General features: G+C 37.2%; 1 protein-coding gene across 2 annotated transcripts in view; it reads left to right on the forward strand.

The window, feature by feature from the left end:
• LOC144958258 (uncharacterized) overlaps positions 1–22,500 on the forward strand; it is a 59,910-nt gene that overhangs the window by 2,452 nt on the left and 34,958 nt on the right. For both annotated transcript variants that reach the window (XM_078890100.1, XM_078890101.1), the window contains exon 2: positions 16,554–16,925. In XM_078890100.1, coding sequence (XP_078746226.1) covers positions 16,778–16,925 — 148 coding nt within the window. In that variant the 5' untranslated portion in view covers positions 16,554–16,777. The remainder of the gene's footprint in view (positions 1–16,553; positions 16,926–22,500) is intronic.

Here is a 22,500-nt window from a genome sequence, read left to right on the forward strand (position 1 = left end):
TTGTGCGTTGGTTTGAGAGTATTTCCATTTCAACAATGATGCCATAATTATTTGGGTTATCAGACCTACTAAAAGGGTACACCTCGCGTTGGCCCATTGTATACCGCTAGGAACATACTTATGTAAATCCGCAATAGATAGTATGCGCTTGGCTAAGAAGCTCATAACATTGCCATCCGGAAGTATAACGGACCAACACACAAAACTGTGTGTAACCTTAAACGTTTATAGCCTGGTTAATACAGTTTAGTGAGAATTACTCATGAACGCGGATGGCAAAAAATAATAACAAAGACCCGTGTGACGTCAACTTCAAACTATCTATAGATAGTCCGAAGTTGACGTCACTCAGGTCTTTGTTATTGTTTTTTGCTCCCCGCGTTTATGAGTAATTCTAACTAAACTGCATTAACTTGAATATAAACGTTCATGGTTATTACACAAAGTTTTGTGTGTTGGTCCGTTATACTTCCGAATGGCAATGTTAAGAGCTCCTTCGCCAAGCGCGTGCTATCTATAATTAGTTCCAATGAGTTTCTTGTCCAATTTTTCTGCCATTGTGTTGGCTTGAAGAATGAAAACAACTCACCTAGTCTTGCCGTGTGGTACAGCGTGGCCACGGGTACAGTCGATAAGATCGTATTTTGACTTATAAAATCAAACCGTGTTAATCCATGTTGGTTTTAACACATAACACACTTAGTGAGTACACGATTCAAATGCATGTTATTGCTTTGACTAGGCACTTGCAAGAATTTTTCAAAATAGTGATATCGGTATTAATTTAGCGTAGAAAAATAAAGAGGAGTGAAACATTTACTAAAGTGAAAAAAGTATCGCTCTATCTCAACTAGTTAAAAAGTTATGACCTTTTATGTGGTGAAAAATCTCGAGAGAAGCTTATAGGAAAATATGTGACCAAAACACAGCAACCCAATGGATAATCAAGTATAATTCACAAACGGCTTCAGATACAACTTTGAAATTTTTACATGTGGTAATTCACCTTCTCTGTAATACATTGCAGACAGAAAAATAATTATTTATTGAGAGAGAAAGGTATAGTTTAGAGCTGAAACAGCTGAAATCAAGGAAAAATAGATCACGACATGCAAATGAATGACCTATTGGAATTTTGGAAAAGTCGACAATTAAATATTTATTCACATGTAGATAGACCAAATTGACCACTGAATCGGCGTCATTTAGTTATTCACTTGTTTTTATTAAGAAGGACCATCTCTGGTTTAAAAGTTATAAGCGTTTAAACACATATACTCTCTTTACACAAAGATTTCTCAAAATCATGATATAAAAAGATAATAATATTAGCATCATTGTATGTAGAATTTTATGCCCTTTCCAATGATATATAATACATGCCATTTCATTCCACTGAGAAAGAAGAATGAACATTTTAAAATCACTCCTAAATTTTTCCCCTCAAAAACGGAAACAGAAATCCTCGCCTGTTTTCAACTCGCGAGAGCTACTTCTTGCAAGTGCCTACTTTGACATTTTAACGAAAACTTTTATTTTGGCTTTATTATTCAAGTTGGATAATTCAGCACGTGATCGCGCAAATAGTTTGATTACTTCTGGGATTGAAGTTTCTGTTGTTTCCATGCATTTTGGTGTGAGTATATTTATAAGGTTCAAAAATTGTACTTACATAGCTTTATTTATTGCCTTAATCGCAGAGGGTATGAAAGTAAATTGACATCTATTTGTTCTACATTTCTGAACAGATTGAGTCTCAACTAATGTAGTTGAATAAGATTATTTACAACAATATAATAAATGTCTTGTTGGGATAAATATCACGATGAGGTCTGCTATCACTTTTGTATCATCTAAAATCATTATTATTATCGTCGTCGTCGTCGTCATTATCATCATCATCATCATCATCATCATCATCATCATAATCAACATCATTACCTCATTACCATTACCCTCACCACCACCGCCACTACCACAATCACCACCATTATACCACCACCACACCCATCACCACAATCACCACCACCACCACCAACAACATCAACAGCATTAACAACAATCAAGCACTAAATCCTCATTGACCCCAATATCCCAACAACCCCCCTACCCCCAAACCCCTCCCCCACCCCAATTATTATCATAACCAATAGTTATATTATCTGACCTATTCCCGATTACGCATCCTGCTTATAGATCGAAGGCCTTCCGAAAGCTCCTACATCCCCAGCATTCTTTTTATTTTATAATGTTCTAGAAGGGGGTTTGGGAGGGGGGAGACTTTAAAAAAAATAGCTCCCCCCCCTCCCAAACCCCCTACTAGAACATTATATATATATAAAAAAGAATACTGGGGATGTAGGAGCTTTCCGAAGGCCTCCCGAATGAAGTTGACGTCACTCGAGTCTTTGTTATTGTTTTTTTTTGCCATCCTCGTTTATGAGTAATTTTCACTTAACTGTATTAACCAGACTATAGAAGATAGTATGCGCTTGGCTAAGAAGTTCACAGCATTGCCATCCGGAAGTATAACGGACCAACACACAAAACTGTGAGTATCCAAGAACTTTTATAGTCTGGTTAATACAGTTTAGTGAGAATTACTCATAAACGTGGATGGCAAAAAAAGCAATAACATAAACCTGAGTAACGTCATCTTCGTTCTATCTATAAAAGTCCATGGTTACACAGAGTTTTATGTGTTGGTCCGGCATATTTCCGGATGGCAATGTTGTGAGCTTCTTACCCAGGCGAATACTATCTATAGCGGGTGTGATCGTGGTCAAAGTCAACTTTGTGCGGCTATGTGGTCTCGTGGTATGACACTCGCTTTCGGATAGGAAGGTCCTGGGTTCAAGCCTCGCTCAGCACATAGAGTACCTGGCCGTTAACAGTGTTGTCTCTGTCCGAAAACAAATTGTATTATCGGCTAACAGGCGTCATGTCCCGTCCTACATGCAAAGTGGTGCTGTTGGCCAGGGACCCTTTGAAAAGCGCTTTGACCACGTTTAATGGATATCGCGCTAGATATAATATATTATTTAAAAAAAAAAAAAACACGAAGCTGACAGAATACCTCAAAAGTACTTTCCGCCAGATCTAAAGAACAGACCAAGCTACCCAGGAACTGCTGGGTTGACAGAGGGGTCGGGAAAAATGTCCATTGCACCCGGGATCGATCATGGTCCATTTGCGTGTGGAGCGAGTGCGCTATCGAGACCCCCGCCCCCCTGTATAATGTATTTCACTTTTTAAAATTGGCCTTTTATATAGCGGAATACCCACTGAAATTGGATAAATTATCACTATTTTAAAAGCTTTATAACTCCGGGTCAATAAATTTGAATCAGCCAGAAAAAGCCACTAACATTAACTCTCTCCTTACCGAACATTTTCAGGATTTTTTCCAAAATGTCAAAGCTATTCTTCTTCTAGGTTCCATGCCTGGTCCAGGCTTCGGATACTGCATGAATTATCTCTCTCCATTCCTCCCTGTCTCTTGCTTTTTCAAACAGCTCTTGGATTGTTAGGTTGGTGAAGCCCTTCAGTTGGTCTATGAGTGTTTTTCTTTGTCTCCCCCGGGCGCGTTTACCAGGTATTTTTCCACAACTTGCCAGGTATTCATTCTTATCTTTCCTTACTATGTGTCCGAAAAAGGATAGTTGTCGATCCGCTATTAAGGGCATTAGTTTCCTTTGTTGGTATGTTTGTTTTAGCTATTAATTCAATACAAAAATTGATTTCTTTACACTTTAACTCAGACGCCTAAAGAACATACCATACATAAGTTTGTGCAGAAAAAGAAGATTTACATAACAGCATCTAGTTCGTATGACTATAATAAAGATTTTACTCCAAAGTTTGTGATTAACGAAATAAATCTGGAAAGAAAAATGTTCATTGAATCGTAACGAATGTGACGATTTTCATGTAGTTGGTAAGGAGAGGGTTAACCATAGTTATGACACTATTATTATGTCCCGTCCTACATGTTAAATGTTGCTGTTGACCAGGGACCCCTTGTAAAGCGCTTTGAGCACATTTTAGTGGATATTGCGCTATATAAAAAGCTCTTTTTAAAAAAAAATTACGATTGCAAAAGCCCAACAATTTCTTGTGATTTTTATATAGGGCAATATCCACTAAACGTGCTCAAATAGCTGTACAGAGGAGCCCTAGCCACCAAATAACACTTAACATGTTCGACGAGACATGACGCCTGTCGGCGGATATTGCATCCTTTGCCGACAGACACAATGCTGTTAACAGCCATAGTGATCTCATTTGAATAATAATCACCCCGTGTACTGTGAGAGAATGTGAGTAATGAGCTTTTTCCAAGGAGTCACTCATCTATGCGTCGCTCAGAGCAAGACTCGAACCCAAAACCTTCCGATCCAAAGGCGAATGCCATAGCAGTCGACCGCATAGCCGCACAACTAAATCAATATAACATGTTTTTTTTCCCGAGATATATTCTTTAAAAAAAACAGGATTGTGGGACAAAATAGGTTCGTATTGTCCATGGTAAACACAGACTTATTGGCAAATCCAAAAAGTATAAAATCATTTTTATAATAATAATAATAATAATAATAATAATAATAATAATAATAATAATAATAATAATAATAATAATAATAATAATAATAATAATAACAATAATAATAATAATAATAATGACGACGACGACGACGACGATGATGATGATGATGATGATGATGATGATGATGATGATGATGATGGTGATGATGATAATGAAATTTATTTATATTGCGCCCAATCGTCCATATAATAACGCTCTAGGCGCACAACAATAACAACATCAATCCATTCAAATATATATATATATATATATATATTATATAATAATATATATATATATATATATATATATATATATATATATATATATATATATATATCTCTGATGAAGTTCTCGCTTCATACGCAAAGAGACCAGATCGATCCCGGGTGCGGTCCAGATTTTGTCTGACCCCCCCCCCCCTTTTCCACCCACCTGTGAATGGGTAGATGGATCTGTTGGATATGGCGGAAAATACCTTGCGAGAGACTTGCGTCCTATCCAAAGGACAGCAAGAAATTGCTATTGTCCGTTCAAAGCTATCGAAACCGGGATAAACTCCAGCTCCTTTTAAAAAATTAAATTCCCTTATTCATCCCCAAAAGGAAATTTTTCTTTACGGTCTATTCCAAGGGAAGAATGGAATAACCCAGGCGTCAGCCGCAGTGCAGCGCCGCAATGTAAGCTAGGGCGACGTGACTTGTTCGAGGCTACACAGCGCAGCGGCGGGTGATCGAACTCGGTACCTTTCGGATACGAAGCAAAGACCGTACCGCTGAGCCACGCTGCCCCGCTAATAATATGATTGATAGAATAAGGTTAGAACTCTACACCCGACTGGTGGTCTAAATACAACGACAAAGAGACGAGTGACGTCTACTTCATTCATTATACATCTGACGGGCCCTATTCTTCTTTATATTATTTCAGCACTGCCTATTTATTTATTTAATTACTTTCTGCTGTCAGATCAGAAATTGAATTGAAGGCTGATTTTCAAAAATTCGCTAAGTCGATTTTTCTACTTTTTGAGATTTTCCATCCATGAAATAAATTGAAACGTAAACTTTATTTTAAGCATCAATGGACACAAAACTTCCATTAGATTTGTGTGGAATTGAAATTTAAATGTGATAAAAGAACAGACCGAGTGAGACATTTCAGGGGAAATAATCCTCAATATCTCAAAATGGGAAAGAAACGGAGCTAGGGAGTTTTGGAAAACCACTCTTAAATTATATTCCGTTCCAAGTCCCGGGAATATATATATATATATATATATATATATAATATATATATATATATATATATATATATATATATATTGAATTGTGTTTGACGATGGCAAGTTAAGCCTGAAACATTAATGTAGACTGTCTCAAACATTGTGGTAAATATTTTAAATAATAATAATATATATATATATATAGAATGCAAATTGTCACTCACATTTTTTGTGGCCGAGACGATTCGTTTCTGTGTCTTACACGTCTTCAGTCGGCGTAATCCTTACTAAGGATTACGCCGACTGAAGACGTGTAAGACACAGAAACGAATCGTTTCGGCCACAAAAAATGTGAGTGACAATTTGCATTCTATATTAGCTCTAACCATCATTATCGAGAACTTTCGTACATACGAGTACCCACCAACACTCATATATATATATATATATATATATATATATATATATATATATATATATATATATATATATTGCGGCTTTGTGGTCTTCTGGTATGGCACTCGCTTTTGGATCAGAAGGCCCAGGTTTCGAGCCTCGCTCGGCGCATAGTTGAGTCCTTGGAGAAGGCTCTTTACTCACATTCTCTCACCGTACTCAGGTGTAAAATGAGTACCTGGCCGTTAACAGCGTTGTCTCTGTCCAAAAAAATTGTTAATATCGCCTAACAGGCGTCATGTCTCGTCCTACATGTTATGTGTTGCTGTTGCCCAGGGACCCATTGTAAAGCGCTTTGAGGACGTTTAGCGGATATTGCTCTATATAAAAGCTCAATTTAAGAAAAATAATTTTTAGAATATCGCAAATTCCTCATAAGTTATGAAATGTGGTGCCGTGATGTTTTTTGCATACGGACTTCTATTTCAAATGACATTATGAATTTTGAGTATCGAACTCCTTTGATCTCTGGTTTTTATTCACATAGACAAATAACTAACACATTAGTGAAGTCTGACCTACTTTGCTTCAGTTGGTCACCCAAAGTTGTTTAACTCAGCACTAAGCACACACTTTGTTTTATCGTTTTTTACTGTTTCGCCTGAATAGGGTAGAAATTAGTGACTTCACTACTTTTCCGGTTCCGAAATCATTGGAAGTGTGTATGTAGCCAACCCTCCGGTGGATTAATAATGAATAAGTCACATATTGAATCATTAGGTGGCAAAACTATTTTAGTAGCAGGATGTACCTATCGGCAGATTATTAGGATTACGGGTCGTAAAAGGGCGAGGATGGATGATTTTTATTGACTACCGGCATATTTTTAGAATAGAAAATAAGATGCCATCACTATGAAACCAGAAGATGAATTACACAAGGTATATATCCAGTACTCCGGCAGACTCGTTTTACACTTTCAATGAGATTGGAACCAGTTTTTTTGACTTCACACTTTTAACGTCCTGTTCCTTTCTGAGATATTATAAGAATATTTAGATATAGACAGTGTGTGCTGGCTAAAAAAACTCACAACATTGCCATCCGGAAGTATAACGGACCAACACACAAGTTGTAATCCTGGTCGTTTATAGTCGGGTTAATAGTTTAGTGAGAATTACTCATCAATATGGATGGCAAAAAAAACAAAAAACAAAAAAAAACAAAAAAAAAAAAGAAACAAAAAACAAATAAAAAACAATTAGAAAGACCTAAGTGACGTCATCTTCATTCTATCTATAGTAGGTATTCAGAAAGAAAAAAACCCCAACTCATTAATTAAGTCTGGCCTACTTCGCTTCACTAGGTCATCCTCCTTTGAGTAATCGTACAATAAATGCCTTGTTTTATCGATTTCATTGTTTCGCCTTCAGTAGTCCTTTAGAGCCATGAGGCCCATAGAGTTGGAGTTTAACCCGGTTTTAATAGCGTGAAACGGACATCCGGAAGTAAAGATAGTATGCGCTTGGCTTATAGGGTCACAATATTGCCATCCGGAAGTATAACGGACCAACACACAAAAGTATGTGTAACCTTGAACTTTTATAGTCTGGTTAATACATTTTAGTGAGAATTGCTCATAAACGCGGATGGCAAAAACACTAGCAAAGACCTGAGTGACGTCTGGCTTGGCGAAGAAATTCATAACATTGCCATGCGGAAGTATAGATAGTTCGAAGATGACGTTTCTCAGGTCTTTGTTATTGTTTTTTTGCCATCCGCCTTTTATGAGTAATGCTCACTGAACTGAATTAACCCGACTCTAAACGTTCATGGATGCACACAGTTTTGTGTGTTGGTTCGTTATACTTCCGGATGGCAATGTTATGAGCTTCAAAGCCAAGCGCATACTATCTATAACGGACCACCACACAAAACTCTGTGTAACCATGGCCTTTTATCGTCTGGTTAATACAGTTTAGTGAGAATTACTCACAAACATGGATGGCACACAAACCCCCCCCCCCCCAAAAAAAAAAACAAAAAACAAACAAACAAAACAAACAATTACAAAGACCTGAGTGACGTCAACTTCGTTCTCTTCTAGGCTTTCGATAGGATTTTATTCTCTGAAGTTCGCCATTTTTATCTTGTTGACCGAAGAAAGGTTTTGAACCCCGGCACGATCCGTGATAGGTATTTTGTTCTCTTTTTTAAAGCGTCAATCCGGTATCATGCTTGAAGAAGTAGAAGAGGAATAAGAAGGAGGAGGAGGAGGAGGAGGAGGAGAAGGAAGAGGAGGAGGAGGAGAAGGAAGAGGAGGAGGAGGAGGAGGAAGAGGAGGAGAAGGAAGAGGAGGAGGAGGAATAGGAAGAGGAGGAGGAGGAGGAGGAGGAAGAGGAAGAGGAAGAAGAAGAAGAAGAAGAAGAAGAAGAAGAAGAAGATTGATTTGATATTACAAATTCCCCATTGAACTGAACATCAGTTCCAGCTTACTCTGGCAAAAACACGTATTTAAACATAGTGACCAGAAAACTCGTCCCTTTAATATCAATGGATTAAAATGACCCTCATCTTGTTAAAAACTCAAACCTGGGACAGCCGTGGTCACTCTTAATGTCTCAGTTTTAACACTGAACTTTTTACAAGACGAAGGCCATTTAAATCGATCGATATTTAATGAAGGACGAGTTTTCTGGCCATAATTTTTTTGCACGTGTTGTTGTTTTCTTTCCGAATGCGTCCAGTTGACATCAAAAGAATAATTCTGATGAGCACCAAACAAAATACCGTCATTTACTCACGCATCTCTTTGTGACCTCCGTGCATGAATGACTCAACCTGAATCAACAATAAATCATGACATTGTCATTTAGAAAACGGTAGGGGCTGCCGAGAGCCGGTGGTCGTGAAAATACTAACGAAAGAGTGAAAATGGAGAGGCTTCGTATGGGAACAAAACGTTAATATTGACATTGTCATTTGTAACTCACCGCCTCGATTCAGGTGTTTGTGTTTGTATGGCGGGGTCAATTTTTAATTCAGAAAAGTGAGTGGATAGCTCATACGGTAGAGTCACGCTCTCCCCGGCCAGGCGGCGTTGTCGTTTCAGTAAGGTCGCGGGTTCAAAACCCCATCACCGCCGTGAAAATGTTTATTCTCTGTTGTCATCTGGCACTTTCCTCCTCACTTCACCTCTTGTTGTATGGCGGGTGATGTCGAGTTTTGTTTCTGCCCCCCCCCCCCCCTCAACGATGTCCAGCCAGCATGGAGTGGGATTGGGTAGCTGTGTCGGTTAGATCGGGCGGAAAGTAGTTTTCGATAAACTAGAGTCCTATCCAAAAGCTATCAGACATTTATTCCTGTTGCACAGTTCACAATGTAGAAATCGGGATACACTCCGACTCCATGGGCCGTATCGCTCTTAAAGACTACTTATATTCTTCTTCTTTCTTTGTGTCTGACGCTATGTTCAAAAGTATATTATTATATGAACACTGAGGTCAAGGAAAATATTTAAATAAATAAATAATGATATATATATATGTATATATATATATATATATATATATATATATATATATATATATATATATATATATATATACATATATATACATATATATATATATATATATATATATATATATATATATATATATATATATATATATATATTATATAATGTAAATTTTCACTCACATTTTTTTTGGCCAAAAAAAAAAAAATGTGAGTGAAAATTTACATTATATATTAGCTCTAACCACCATTATCGAGCACTTTCGTACCTACAAGTACCCACCAACACTCATAATATATATATATATATATATATATATATATATATATATATATATATATATAGATAGATAGATAGATAGTTAAATAGATAAATAGATAGATAGATAGATAGATAGATAGATAAATGGATGGATGAACGGATAGATAGATAGATAAATTGATAGATAGATATATAGATAGACAGATAGACAGATAGACAGACTGATAGATGGATAGAGACATAGATAGACAGTAGATAGATAGATGGATGATAGAGAAATAGATAGATGAATTATAGATATGTAGGTAGATATATAGATGTAGCATTGTTGGATATATCGAGATATGGATGGATGAATATATAAATAGACAGAGAAACGGATATATAGATAGATGGATGGATAGACAGATAGATAGATAGATAGATAAATAGACAGATAGATAGAGAAATAGATATATAAACAGAGAAATAGATAGATAGATAGATAGATAGATAGATAGATAGATAGATACATAGATAGATAGATAGATAGATAGATTGATAGATAGATAGATAGATAGATAGATAGATTGATAGATAGATAGATAGCGGACAGAGAAAGAGAGAGAGTGTGTGTGTGCGAGAGAGAGAGAGAGAGAGAGAGAGAGAGAATGTGTGTATGTGTGTGTGTGTGCGAGAGAGAGAGAGAGAGAGAGAGAGAGAGAGAGAGAGGAAGAGCGAAAGAAAGAGAAAGAGATAGAGGTAGAGAACAAAATAAAAGAGGGGGAGAGAGAGAAAAAAGAAAGAAAGAAAGAAAGAGAGAGAGAGAGAGAGAGAGAGAGAGAGAGAGAGAGAGAAAACCATGACCCTGTAAAGGTGTAATTGAGGAATTAAATAGAGTAGGGATTGGCATGTCCTAAATAGAATAATTATCAAATCTCAAAATCCCCTTGGGGAATATTGACACTCTTTGTTGCTCTCCTACCAACGTAAACAATAGACCAATGTTAGCCTGTGAACCGACACTCGCGCACAAAAAGAAGGAGAGATAGAGTGAGTAGAAGAATATAGAGAGATAGGTAGAGAAAGAGAGAGGAGAGAGAGAGAGAGAAAATAAGAAAGAGAGATAATGAGAGAGAGAGTGTGTGTGTTTGTGTAAGACACAAAGAGATAGGAGATAGAGAGAGAGGGGGGGGGGGAGAGAGAGAGAAAGAAAAAGAGAGAGAGAAAGAGATAGAGAGAGGGGGAGAGTGATAAAGAGAGAGATAGAGAGAGAGATAGAGAGAGAGAGAAAGAGAGGCGGGAGAGGGAGATAGAGAGCTATAGAGATAGAGAGAGAGACAGAGAGAGAAAGAAAGAGAGAAAGAAGAGAGAGAGATAGATAGATAGATAGATAGAGAGAGAGAGATGAGACACAGAGAGAGGAGAGAGAGAGAGAGAGAGAGAGAGAGGAGAGAGAGAGAGAGAGAGAGAGAGAGAGAGAGAGAGAGAGAGTGAAATGTTCTTTAACTTTAAGGTTGTATTTGATTAATTAATAATTTAGATTGCGAAGTCTGACGGCTGGTCGATAAATCATTTGTGTCATTAAATGTGTGTCGTTTATTGTCCGCGATAAACAAAAAAAATCGTTAGAACTAGAATGACTAATAAATGCGACGGGTACCTATTTACAGGTCTGACAACCCGAATTGTAATGGTCTCATTGTTGTAATGGAAATACTCTTCAAACCAACGCAAAATATTGTCCTTTACAACACAATGTCAGAACGAACCCAAAGTGCACCCGCTTATCAGACCTGAACTGCAAATATGTTGCACGTCGACTAAATCCTTTTTTTTTTTTTTTTTAAGAAATTCATTTTTTTATCTAAAAATTCATCATTAATTAATCTATTTTTTTGTTTAAAGTTATGGAAACAAAATGAATATATAAACAAAAAGACAACGGGGTTTTTTTTATTGTTTTGTTGATTTGTTACTGTTTTGTTTTTTGTTTTTTTTTTCAAACTTCAAAAGACACTGATGTATCACAAAGGTGGAGTAAACTGGATATGGGCCGCTCAAGGCTTAAAATGAAGAGAAAAAAAAAAATAACCAGACAGATTAGAATTAAGTGGAGCGTGAGGCAGTCACCGAGTTGTTAGACAAAGGGAATGGGAAGGGATGGGGGAGGGGGAGGGGGGGGGGAGGTTAGTCCATGTTATCTAAGATTCGAGAAAAAGGAGTGGGGCGAGGATATTCCAATTGATTTTGGATATTACAATTAATTTTTTTTTCCGACGGAGACAACTCTGTTAACGGTCAGGTACTCATTTTACACCTGAGTACGGTGAGAGAATGATAGTAAAGAGCCTTTTCCAAGGACTCTACTATGCGCAGAGCGAGATTCGAACCTAGGACCTTCCGATTCGAAATCGAGAGTCGATACCACAAGACCACATAGCCGCACAGGTATTATGTCTAGTGGCATGACACTCGCCTTCGGATCAGAAGGTCCTGGGTTCGAGTCCGGCCTTGAGCGGCTCATAGTTATGTCCTTGTGGAAAAAAATGATTTTTTTTAGATAAACTAAACGAATGGGCCAGAAATGTGAGATTTTTTGTTGTTGTCTATCTCATATATTATTTCTATGGGACAGGCCATTGGTATGACTAACGTTTTCTTGTGCGCCTATGCGGTCTAGTGGTATGACCCTCGCTTTCGGACAGGAAGGTCCTGGGTTCGAGCCTCGCTCGGCGCATAGTTGAGTCCTTGGAAAAGACTTTTTACTCACATTCCCTCACCGCGCTCAGGTGTAAAATGAGTACCTGACCGTCAACAGCGTTGTCTCTGTCGGAACAAAATGTAATATCGCCTAACAGGCGTCATGGCTCGTTCTACATTTTACATATTGCTGTTGGTCAGGGACCCTTTGTAAAGCGCTTTGAGCACCACGTATAGTGGATATTGCGCTATATAAAAGCTCGGAAAAATTGTAATATCGCCTAAGATTTAGTGGATAATTCACTGTATATAAAAGCTCTAGTTTTTGTTGTTTTTTCTTGTGATGTCACGGGGGGTCCCGATAGATCAGTTGGTAGAGCACTCACTCCACACGCCAAGGGACCGACATCGATCCTGGGTGAAGTGGAGACTTTTATCTCACCCAGCAGTGATTGTTTATCTGAGTCTTGTTCAATCTGGCAAAAATGAATTACGTTGCGATAGACTAGCGTCCCATCATAAAGATAGCAAGCAATTGCTATTGTCTTTTCCGACAGAGACAACGCTGTTAGCGGCCAGGTACTCATTTTACACCTGAGTACGGTGAGAGGATGTGAATAACGAGACTTTACCAACGACTCAACAATCCACCGCCGAGCAATATTCGAACCTAGGACATTCCTATCCAAAAGCGATTGTCATACCACAAGACCACGTAGCCGCACGAAAACGCCTGGGTTATTCCATTCTTCCCTTGGAATAGACCCTGAAGACAAATTTCCTCTTCGGGATGAATAAAGGGAATTTCATCTTTTATTTATGTATTATTTTACTTTTGTTGGAGACAATTACTCAAGGTTAGACGGGATTACAATATGACAAACAAAAACAAAAAACGAACAAACAAATTAATTAACTAATTAATTTTTTTTTTACTGACTGATCGCTAATCGCGCAATTTCAAATGAAAATCCACAGAAGAAGGAAGTGTTGAGGTTTAGAAATTCTGTTTTCATCAAAGATTTAAAGTGACGTGCATTTATTTGCAGGTCTGATAACCCAATTCAGTATGGGCTCATTGTTGTAATGGAAATCTCAAAAAAAAAAAAAAAATGATGCAAAATATTGTCCATGACAACAATGTTAAACTAGGCCCATAATGGTGTTCGGATGTCAGACCTTCATATATGTACACGTCGATTTAAAGAAAGGCAGAGAAAAGATTTCCACAATTGAAAAAAACAAGAAGACAAAAGTCACGTTTCATCGACAGTGTTTGAGAAATGTGTCTAAAAATAGCAACAAGATGATAAAGATTGATTTCTGAATTGCGCAATGTGAATAGTAAATACGAATAAATGAATGAATAAATAAGTAAATAAATAAATTAATAAATGAATTTGAATGAATTAATTAATAAATGAATAATAAACATCGAGAAAATGCTGATATGACTCGGCATTCATATTATGTCAATATCAAAAATTGATGTGGTGTTTTGTTTTTGATTTTTGTTTGTTTGTAGTTGATTTTTTTAAACCTTTTTTTTTGGTTTGTTTTCTTACTTTTTTCTCTTTTTTTTGGTGGGGGGGGGGGGGGGGGGTTATAGTTGTTTTTTTGTTTTTTTTTGATTTTGTTTGTTATATTTTTCTTGTTTTGTTTTGTTTTTAAATTATTGTGTCCTTTGTCTTTATCTGTTTCCCCTTGGCATTGATTGCGCTGCTTGAACTCTTCAAAAGGTCTGCACCTTTGCTGATTGCAATTGGATTCAATAGTCTGATGTCATGTCCGCCCAGCAACCAGCAGCTTGGTTCTAAAAAAAATAATGGTACTTTTTTATTCTTCATGCTGGCTAGAACTTTTTCACATGTCATGTGATCAGAATGTATGAAAGTCATAAAAAAAATTAATCAGATTTATAATGTTTTTCTCCTCTGGATACACTTTTATGCTCGTCGGAGAAGTATTTCATAAGGGCGTCCGCCATTGTTCCGATAGTTTAGAACGCGTCATTACGAGGGAAGTGACGTCACGACTGTTGAAGCCTATTGCCTCTGCTTTATAACTGGTGCAACGTGTGTCAGTTGCTTTGGAAAGTTCTTGTGTGTTTTACCATCTGGCCATTCAATCAATATTAAATTGAAATCAAATTGAGCTTTTATATAGCGCAATATCCACTTAATGTGCTCAAAGCGCTTTACAAGGGGTCCCATTTAACATGTAGGACGGGACATAACGCCTGTTAGTGTTAGGCGATATTACAATTTTTTCCCCCGACAAAGACAACGCTGTTAACGGCCAGGTACTCGTTTTACACCCAATTACAATATAAGCATGGGGAACATGCTCAAATACACACGTGAAAAAGCCCAATAAAGTTCAAAATCAAAATCTTCGAAGAATCCCAAGTAGAATAAAATCAACACCTATTGTACAAATGGAAACCATGTGCGACCTAGAATCTCTCACAGAAAGAAAGAATCAGTGCGGCTATGTGGTCTAGTGGTATGACACTCGCTTTCGGATCGGAAGGTCCTGGATTCGAGCCTCGCGTTCGGCGCATAGTTGAGTCCTTGGAAAAGGCTCTTTACTCACATTCTCTCACCGTACTCAGGTGTAAAATGAGTACCTGGCCGTTAACAGCGTTGTCTTTGTTCGAAAAATTGTAATATCGCCTAACAGGCGTCATGTCTCGTCCTACATGTTATATGTTGCTGTTGACCAGGGACCCCTTGTAAAGCGCGTTGAGCACATTTAGTGGATATTGCGCTATATAAGAGCTCGATAAAAAATACGTACACAATCGAGAAAGATGAAAATCTACCCCCAAACAACCACTCTATATGGTCTCGTGGTATGACACTCGCTTTCGGATCGGAAGGTCCTGGGATCGAGCCTGGCTCGGCGCATAGTTTAGTCCTTGGAAAAGGCTCTTTACTCACATTCTCTCATCGTACTCAGGTGTAAAACGAGTACCTGGCCGTTAACCGCGTTGTTTCTGTCGGAAAATAATATATAATATCGCCTAACAGGCGTCATGGCTCGTTTTGCATTTTACATGTTGCTGTTGGTCAGGATCCCTTTGTAAAGCGTTTTGAGCACGTATAGTGGATATTGCGCTATATAAAAGTTCAATAAAAGCTCAAACGCTCAATATACGATGAATGAGACTTGTTTTTCTCGCTTTTTTAAAATGCCTATGATAACAGGTTTACAGTAAAAAAATATTTAAGCATCAATTTGACCTTTTGTCCGGACATAATATGATGATGATTTGTATTTATTTTTTTTTAAATAATGAGCTTTTATATAGAGCAACATCCACTAAACGTGATCAAAGCGCTTTACAAGCCAACAGCAACACTTAACATGAAGGACGTGACATGACGCCTGTTAGGCGATATTACAAATTTTCGGTCAAAGACAACGCTGTAAGGTACTCATTTTACACATGAGTACGGTGAGAGAATGTGAGTAAAGAGTCTTTTCCAAGGACTCAACTACTATTCGCCGAGCGAGGCTCGAACCCAGGACCGTCCGATCCGAAAGCGAGTGTCATACCACAAGACCACGTAGCCATATAAATCCCATGCATCAATTTGGTCTTTTATTTTGTTTGTATTAATTATTATGTATCTAGATTTGCAAAACAAAAACAAACAAACAAACAAACAAACAACAAAGTAAAACAACAACAACAACATCAACAGGGTATTTCGAGGTCTTTTGGCCAATGTAACCTTTAATGTTTATGATGTGATTAATAATAATAATGATGATGATGATGATGATGATGATGATGATGATGATGATGATGATGATGATGATGATGATGGATGATGATGATAATAATAATAATTGCCTTTTGATTTTCTATTTTCCAGACGACAAATACACCAAAGGTTCGGGAATATTTCTGTCAACCCAGACCAGACAACCCTGGAAATAAATCCAAACAAAAACGTGCCTTATTAATTAATTATACTTGACTGAACCATAAACATCCAATCAACCAAACTTTCAATTCAACGAAAACTTCACGGAATCAACTTGGACAAGAAAAACAACAAACTATTGTTGACGATATCAATATTATCCACATTTCAAAATGGCCTCGCCCGCCGTAAGTAACAATTCGGCGTCCTTGAGACCAGCAGATGACCTCAAAAAGGTCATCACCCCTGGTTACCGGGATGACAACTCCCACCTTGACGATGACGTCAAAATTCTGCATAGACCATCCAGAACTCCCACAGGTTTGTGACTCTCTCTCTCTCTCTCTCTCTCTCTTCTCTCTCTCTTTTCTCTCTTTTCTCTCTCTCTTTCTCTCCTATTCTTTCTCTCTCTCTCTTTCTCTCTCTCTCTCCTTTTCCCCCTTTTCTCTTCTCTCTTTCTCTCTTTCTCTCTCTCTCTCTCTCTCTCTCTTCTCTCTCTCTCTCTCTCTCTCTTTCTCTCTCATCATTTTCTCTCTCTCTCTTTCTCTTCTCTCTCTTCTTTTCTCTCTCTCTCTCTCTCTCTCCTCTCTCTCTCTCTCTCTCTCTCTCTCTCTCTCTCTTTCTCTTTCTCTCTATCATTTTCTCTCTCTCTCTCCCTCTCTCTCTCCCTCTCTCTCTCTCCCTCTCTCTCCCCCACCCTCTCTCTCTCTCTCTCTCTCTCTCTCTCTCTCTCTCTCTCTCCCTCCCTCCCTCTATCTCTTTATCTTTTTCTCTCTCACACACTCTCTTTCTCTCTTTTACTGTAAGGAGAGGGTTAATGTACTAAGAAGAATGTCCTGGGCTCTTTACTCACATTCTCTAACAGTACTCAGGTTAAAATGAGTACCTGGCCGTTGACGTGTTGTTGTTGGCCCTTGTAAAGCGCTTTGAGCACATTTAGTGGATATTGCTGTATATAAAAGACACGTAAATACAACACACAAAACCATGAATGCATTTATCACAACGACAGGACAGGATAGATGTAAAGGACGACCATCAACGAGAATTCACACACTATGTTAAACACGTAAAATGTAAGCATAAAATAGATTCAGCAGATAACATTGTGTCTCTATGATATATTAATATAGATATATGGCAGAAGATCGCGAACAAGGTTGATTTTCACGATAGAATAAAATCAAGTACAATAAAACTGGTCTAAGGGACATAACACAGATAATAACATTAAAGACATGGGTTTTTGCACAGTGTACTCCCTTGGCACGTCCATCGACAAGCAAAAACGTATATTCGAGAGCACAATTTTAATTTTAAAAAACAACAAAAAAGTTCAACTTTTATATAGGACAAAATCCACTAAACGTGCTCAAAGCACTCTACAATGGGTCCCTAGCCAACAGCAACACGTTACATGTAGAACGAGACATGACGCCTGTTAGGGCGATATTGCAATTTCTTTTTCTAACAGAGAAAAAGCGGTTAACGGTCAGGTACTCGATTTACACCTGAGTACGGTGAGAGAATGTGAGTAAAGAGCCTTTTCTAAGGACTGAACTCTACGCCGACCGAGGCTCGAACTCAGGACCTTCCGATCCGATAGCAAGTGTCATACCACGGGACCACATATTCTAGTCACGGTCACTATAACGAGATTAGTACCGGAAATATTACGGATCTTGGTGTTAATAATTCTAGTTGTGATGGTGGAGGAAAACAAATTCAATCCCCAACTTTGAACAAATAACCCTTAACGTTTCTGTTTCTTATCATTCTAATAAGGAACAAAAGTGTGATGTCAAAATACTGGTTCCTATTTCATTGGAAGTGTAAAACTTTTATTCCGGAGGAATTCCGGAATACACGCCTTGTGTAATTCATCTTCTAGGGTTTTATTCATGAAGTTGGACTATAACTATAGTCTGAGACTAAATCCGTAGTCCCGGACTAAAAGGCGTTGTAAGCTATTCACGAAGCCAGACTACGCGAAGTCTGAGACTAAAAGAAGGACTAAACGCCTTTCAGTCAGAGATTACGGATATAGATAGCCTCAGACTATCGTCATAGTCAATATCGTCAATAAAGATCATCCATTCTCGCTCTTTTACGTCCCGTAATCCTAAGAACCTGTCTATACATCCTGCTAATAAGATAGCCATGCTACCTATGATTCAATATGTAACCTATGATTTATTATTAGTCCTCCGAAGGAATGTTTACATACACACTTCCAATGAATTTGAAACCGGAAAAGTAGATGGTGTCAGGTCACGACTTTTCTGCCCTATTTGATGGAACAAAGCATTGTAAGGATAAAATAGCTTTTGATCTCTTTGATATTCCCATCAAAAAGGACGGGCAGCTTCTCATCGAAGGCAAAATGAAGCAAGATTGAACAATGGGTCTTTTTCTTCTATTGTTTTCAACTGATGGCTGATTGGTTTTCTATCGATTTGAATGGCCAGGTCAGGACATGAGATGTTCTCCAATTTTAACAAGTTGTTTTTCAGAGCTTTTGAAGTTTCTTTGTCTTGTATTGCGGTTGTTTTTTGTTTTTGTTTTGTTTTAATTTGAGTTGTTGTTTTTTTTTCTTGATTAAAAAAAAAGTTTTTTAATCCTATAAATTTCTCTTGTTCACGTATTCTTTGTTGTCTTTTATTTTCTTTTTTTTTTCTTCTTGTTTTTGTTGTGCTTTTCCTTAGATTTTTCTTTGTTTATTATTGGCGGGCGCGCGGGGGGAGGAGGGTATTAAGTAATCATTATTTTTTTTTTTAAAAACGTTTTGCCTTTGCTTTGTATCCTTCCCCCTTTTTTTTTTTTGGATATTTTGTTTTTGTTTGTTTGTTTGTTTTTCGTCTTTTCTTTAATTTCTCCTTAAAATCAGCCTCCTGTCAAGTATCAACATCATAATACGGCGACAAAAGAAGTCACGTGTAAGGTAATTCTAGAAAGCTGTTGGAAAATCGCGAAGTTTGTTTACAAGCCAGCAGTAATGCTTTATAAAAAAAAAAACAAAAAAAAAAAATATTTTTAAAAAGGTGTGTGTGTGGCTCAGCGGTACGGTCTTTGCTTCGTACCCGAAAGGAACCTTGTTCGTTCACGACCTGCCGCTGCGGTGGGAGGCCTTGAACAAGTCACCTCGCCAGAGCTCAATTTGCGGCGCTGCATAAATAAGAGAAATTTATTTTATTTATTTATTTATCTATTATTTATTCATTTATTTATTTAAGCTCTATTCTCAACACAAAAGTATAACAAGTAACATGTTATTATCAACACAAGTGCCTGCTCCACTCACTTTTCTTAGTGGAATGAAGGCTAGTGTTAAACAATCTTTTTAGAGCTTTTGTATGTAGCGCAATATTCACTAAACGTGCTCAAAGCGCTTTACAAAGGGTTTCTGACCAACAGCAACACGTGACATGTAGAACGAGACATGGCGCCTGTTAGACGATATTACAATTTTTTGTCCGACAGAGTCAACGCTATAAACGGCCAGGTACTCGTTTTACACTTGAATACGGTGAGAGAACCTGAGAAAGAGCCTTTTCCAAAGACTCAACTATGCGCCGAGCGAGGCTCGAGTCAAGGACCTTCCGATCCAAAAGCGAGTGTCATACCACTAGACCACATCGCCGCACAATAAGTGAGGCTAGTGTCAAACAAAGCTAGATTCCATCATAATTAACTTATAATTAACTGTCCTACTCTAGAAAAAAAATCGTAATTTTTTCCCCCTTTAATTTGGCCAGAAAACTCATCCTTTAAATCACATCCATCGATTAAAATAACCCTCATCTTGTCAAAGACGCTCCAACCTGGTGGGACTTTAAGGAAGACTTCACGAAGTCCCAGGTTTGAGAGTTGTTTTTGTTGTTTTTATTTGCCAAGCTAAGGTCATATAAATCGATCGATATTTGGTGGACGAGTTTTCTGGCCAAATTTTTACAAACGGTTTTTTCCAGAGTACGACATTAAACTGGTTAGTTAATTACACCTGGGTGGGGTTGCCGGCCTTCCAATAGTGGGCAGGGAGGTACTTGCTGTGTCTTCTATCTCCCTGTAACTGTTTTCCAATTACTTTCTGTATTTGTCTTGGAATGTCGCGACCCTGGCCGGAGTCCTTGGCTGGGAGGAAAACAGTTGAATGTATAGCTATTGTTTTGGGAGATTATATTTTAAATCATCTCTCTGTTGTGTAATTATTTTTTTTTAACGTATGATTTGTAATCATTTTGTGTATTCCTCTTAGTGGGATCTTGTGCTGGTGTCTGGGTGAAACATTTAGGTAATCCCAAACTAAGAACACTAATAGTGTGCTCTTTGAATCTATATCTGTTCTCTATTTGTACAATTCCCCTTTCTGGGTGGGGTTCCTTACCTCCCATAGTGGGCAGGGAGGCACTTGCTGTGTCTTCTATCCCCCTATATCTGTTTTCCAACATGCTTTCTGTCTTTGTCTTGGAATGAGATTACTTGGTTTTGTCCTGGCCCAGGCCGGATACCCTAGCTGGGAGGGAAACAGTCAAATGTATAGTAAGAGTTTTGGGAGATGATATTTTTTCCATGTAATTATCTCTCTGTTATGCACTGTATTGTTTTGATTACATATAATATATGATTTGTAAACATTCGAGTATATCCCTCTTAGTTTGGGCCTGTGCTTGTGTCTGGATGAGATTTTTCGGTGATCTCAAACTAAGTACTTTGATAGTGTGCTCATGGAATCTACACCTGTTTCTTATTTGAACAAATTCTCCTTTGTCTTACCTTTTCTTGGGTGCTTTAAATGTAATTCCAGAACTTTTTACTATCCCATTTTCTTCCTTTTTACAAGCGCTGATATGACCTTAATGGGTTGCAAGCGCCGTAAAACCCTTAAAGACAAAAACAAAACAATTCCCCTTTGTCTTACTTTTTCCTCAAGTCCTTTTAATTGTACATCTAGAATGTTTTTACTATCCATTTCCCTTCCTTTTTACTGGCGCTGATATGACCTAAATGTGTCGCAAGCGCCGTAAAACCCTCTAAAATACTTAAAAACAAGCTGGTTAAATAATGACAGAACATTGAAACAGTAACAAACAACATGCCTGCAATATCCAGACGGTCAGTCAATTCTCATCGCCTCGCCTCACCTCGCATCACTTAGGGTTGTCAGATTGGATTATTTTAATCGAAACTGTCTATTTTTTTATTTGGGGGGGGGGGGGGGGGGGGGGGGATTGATTTTGACGCCTTTGGATTGTCATTTTAAGCTGTATTTTTTTTGTGAGACGTATCCTATACTTATTTGCAAGTCTTTTAACTTGATAAGCACTGGTGTCTCGGAGTTATAGCGTATATAAGTTTTCAGTATTATTATTGTATTATTATTATTATTATTATTATTATTATTATTATTATTATTATTATTATTATTATTATTATTATTATTATTATTATTATTATATTATTATTATTATTATTATCATCATTATTATTATTATTATTATTATTATTATTATTTATTATTATTATTATTATTATTATTATTATTATTATTATTATTATTATTATTATATTACATCATTATATTTATTATTACAATTATTATTATTATTATTATCATCATCATCATCATCATCATCATCATCATCGTCGTCGTCATCATCATCATCATCATCATCATCATCATCATCATCATCATATTATTCATTATTATTATTTATATATTTTTATTATTGTCATTATTATTATTATTATTATTATTATTATTATTATTATTATTATTATTATTTTATTATTATTATTATTATTATTATTTATTATATATTATTATTATATAACCCAATTCATTATGGGCTCATTGTTGTTATGGAAATCTCAGAAAATGGCGCAGCATAATATTGTC

Source organism: Berghia stephanieae, chromosome 12 (assembly GCF_034508935.2).
Source record: "Berghia stephanieae isolate SIO BIC M18660-M18661 chromosome 12, UCSD_Bste_1.3, whole genome shotgun sequence".
Lineage (NCBI taxonomy): Eukaryota > Metazoa > Mollusca > Gastropoda > Nudibranchia > Aeolidiidae > Berghia > Berghia stephanieae.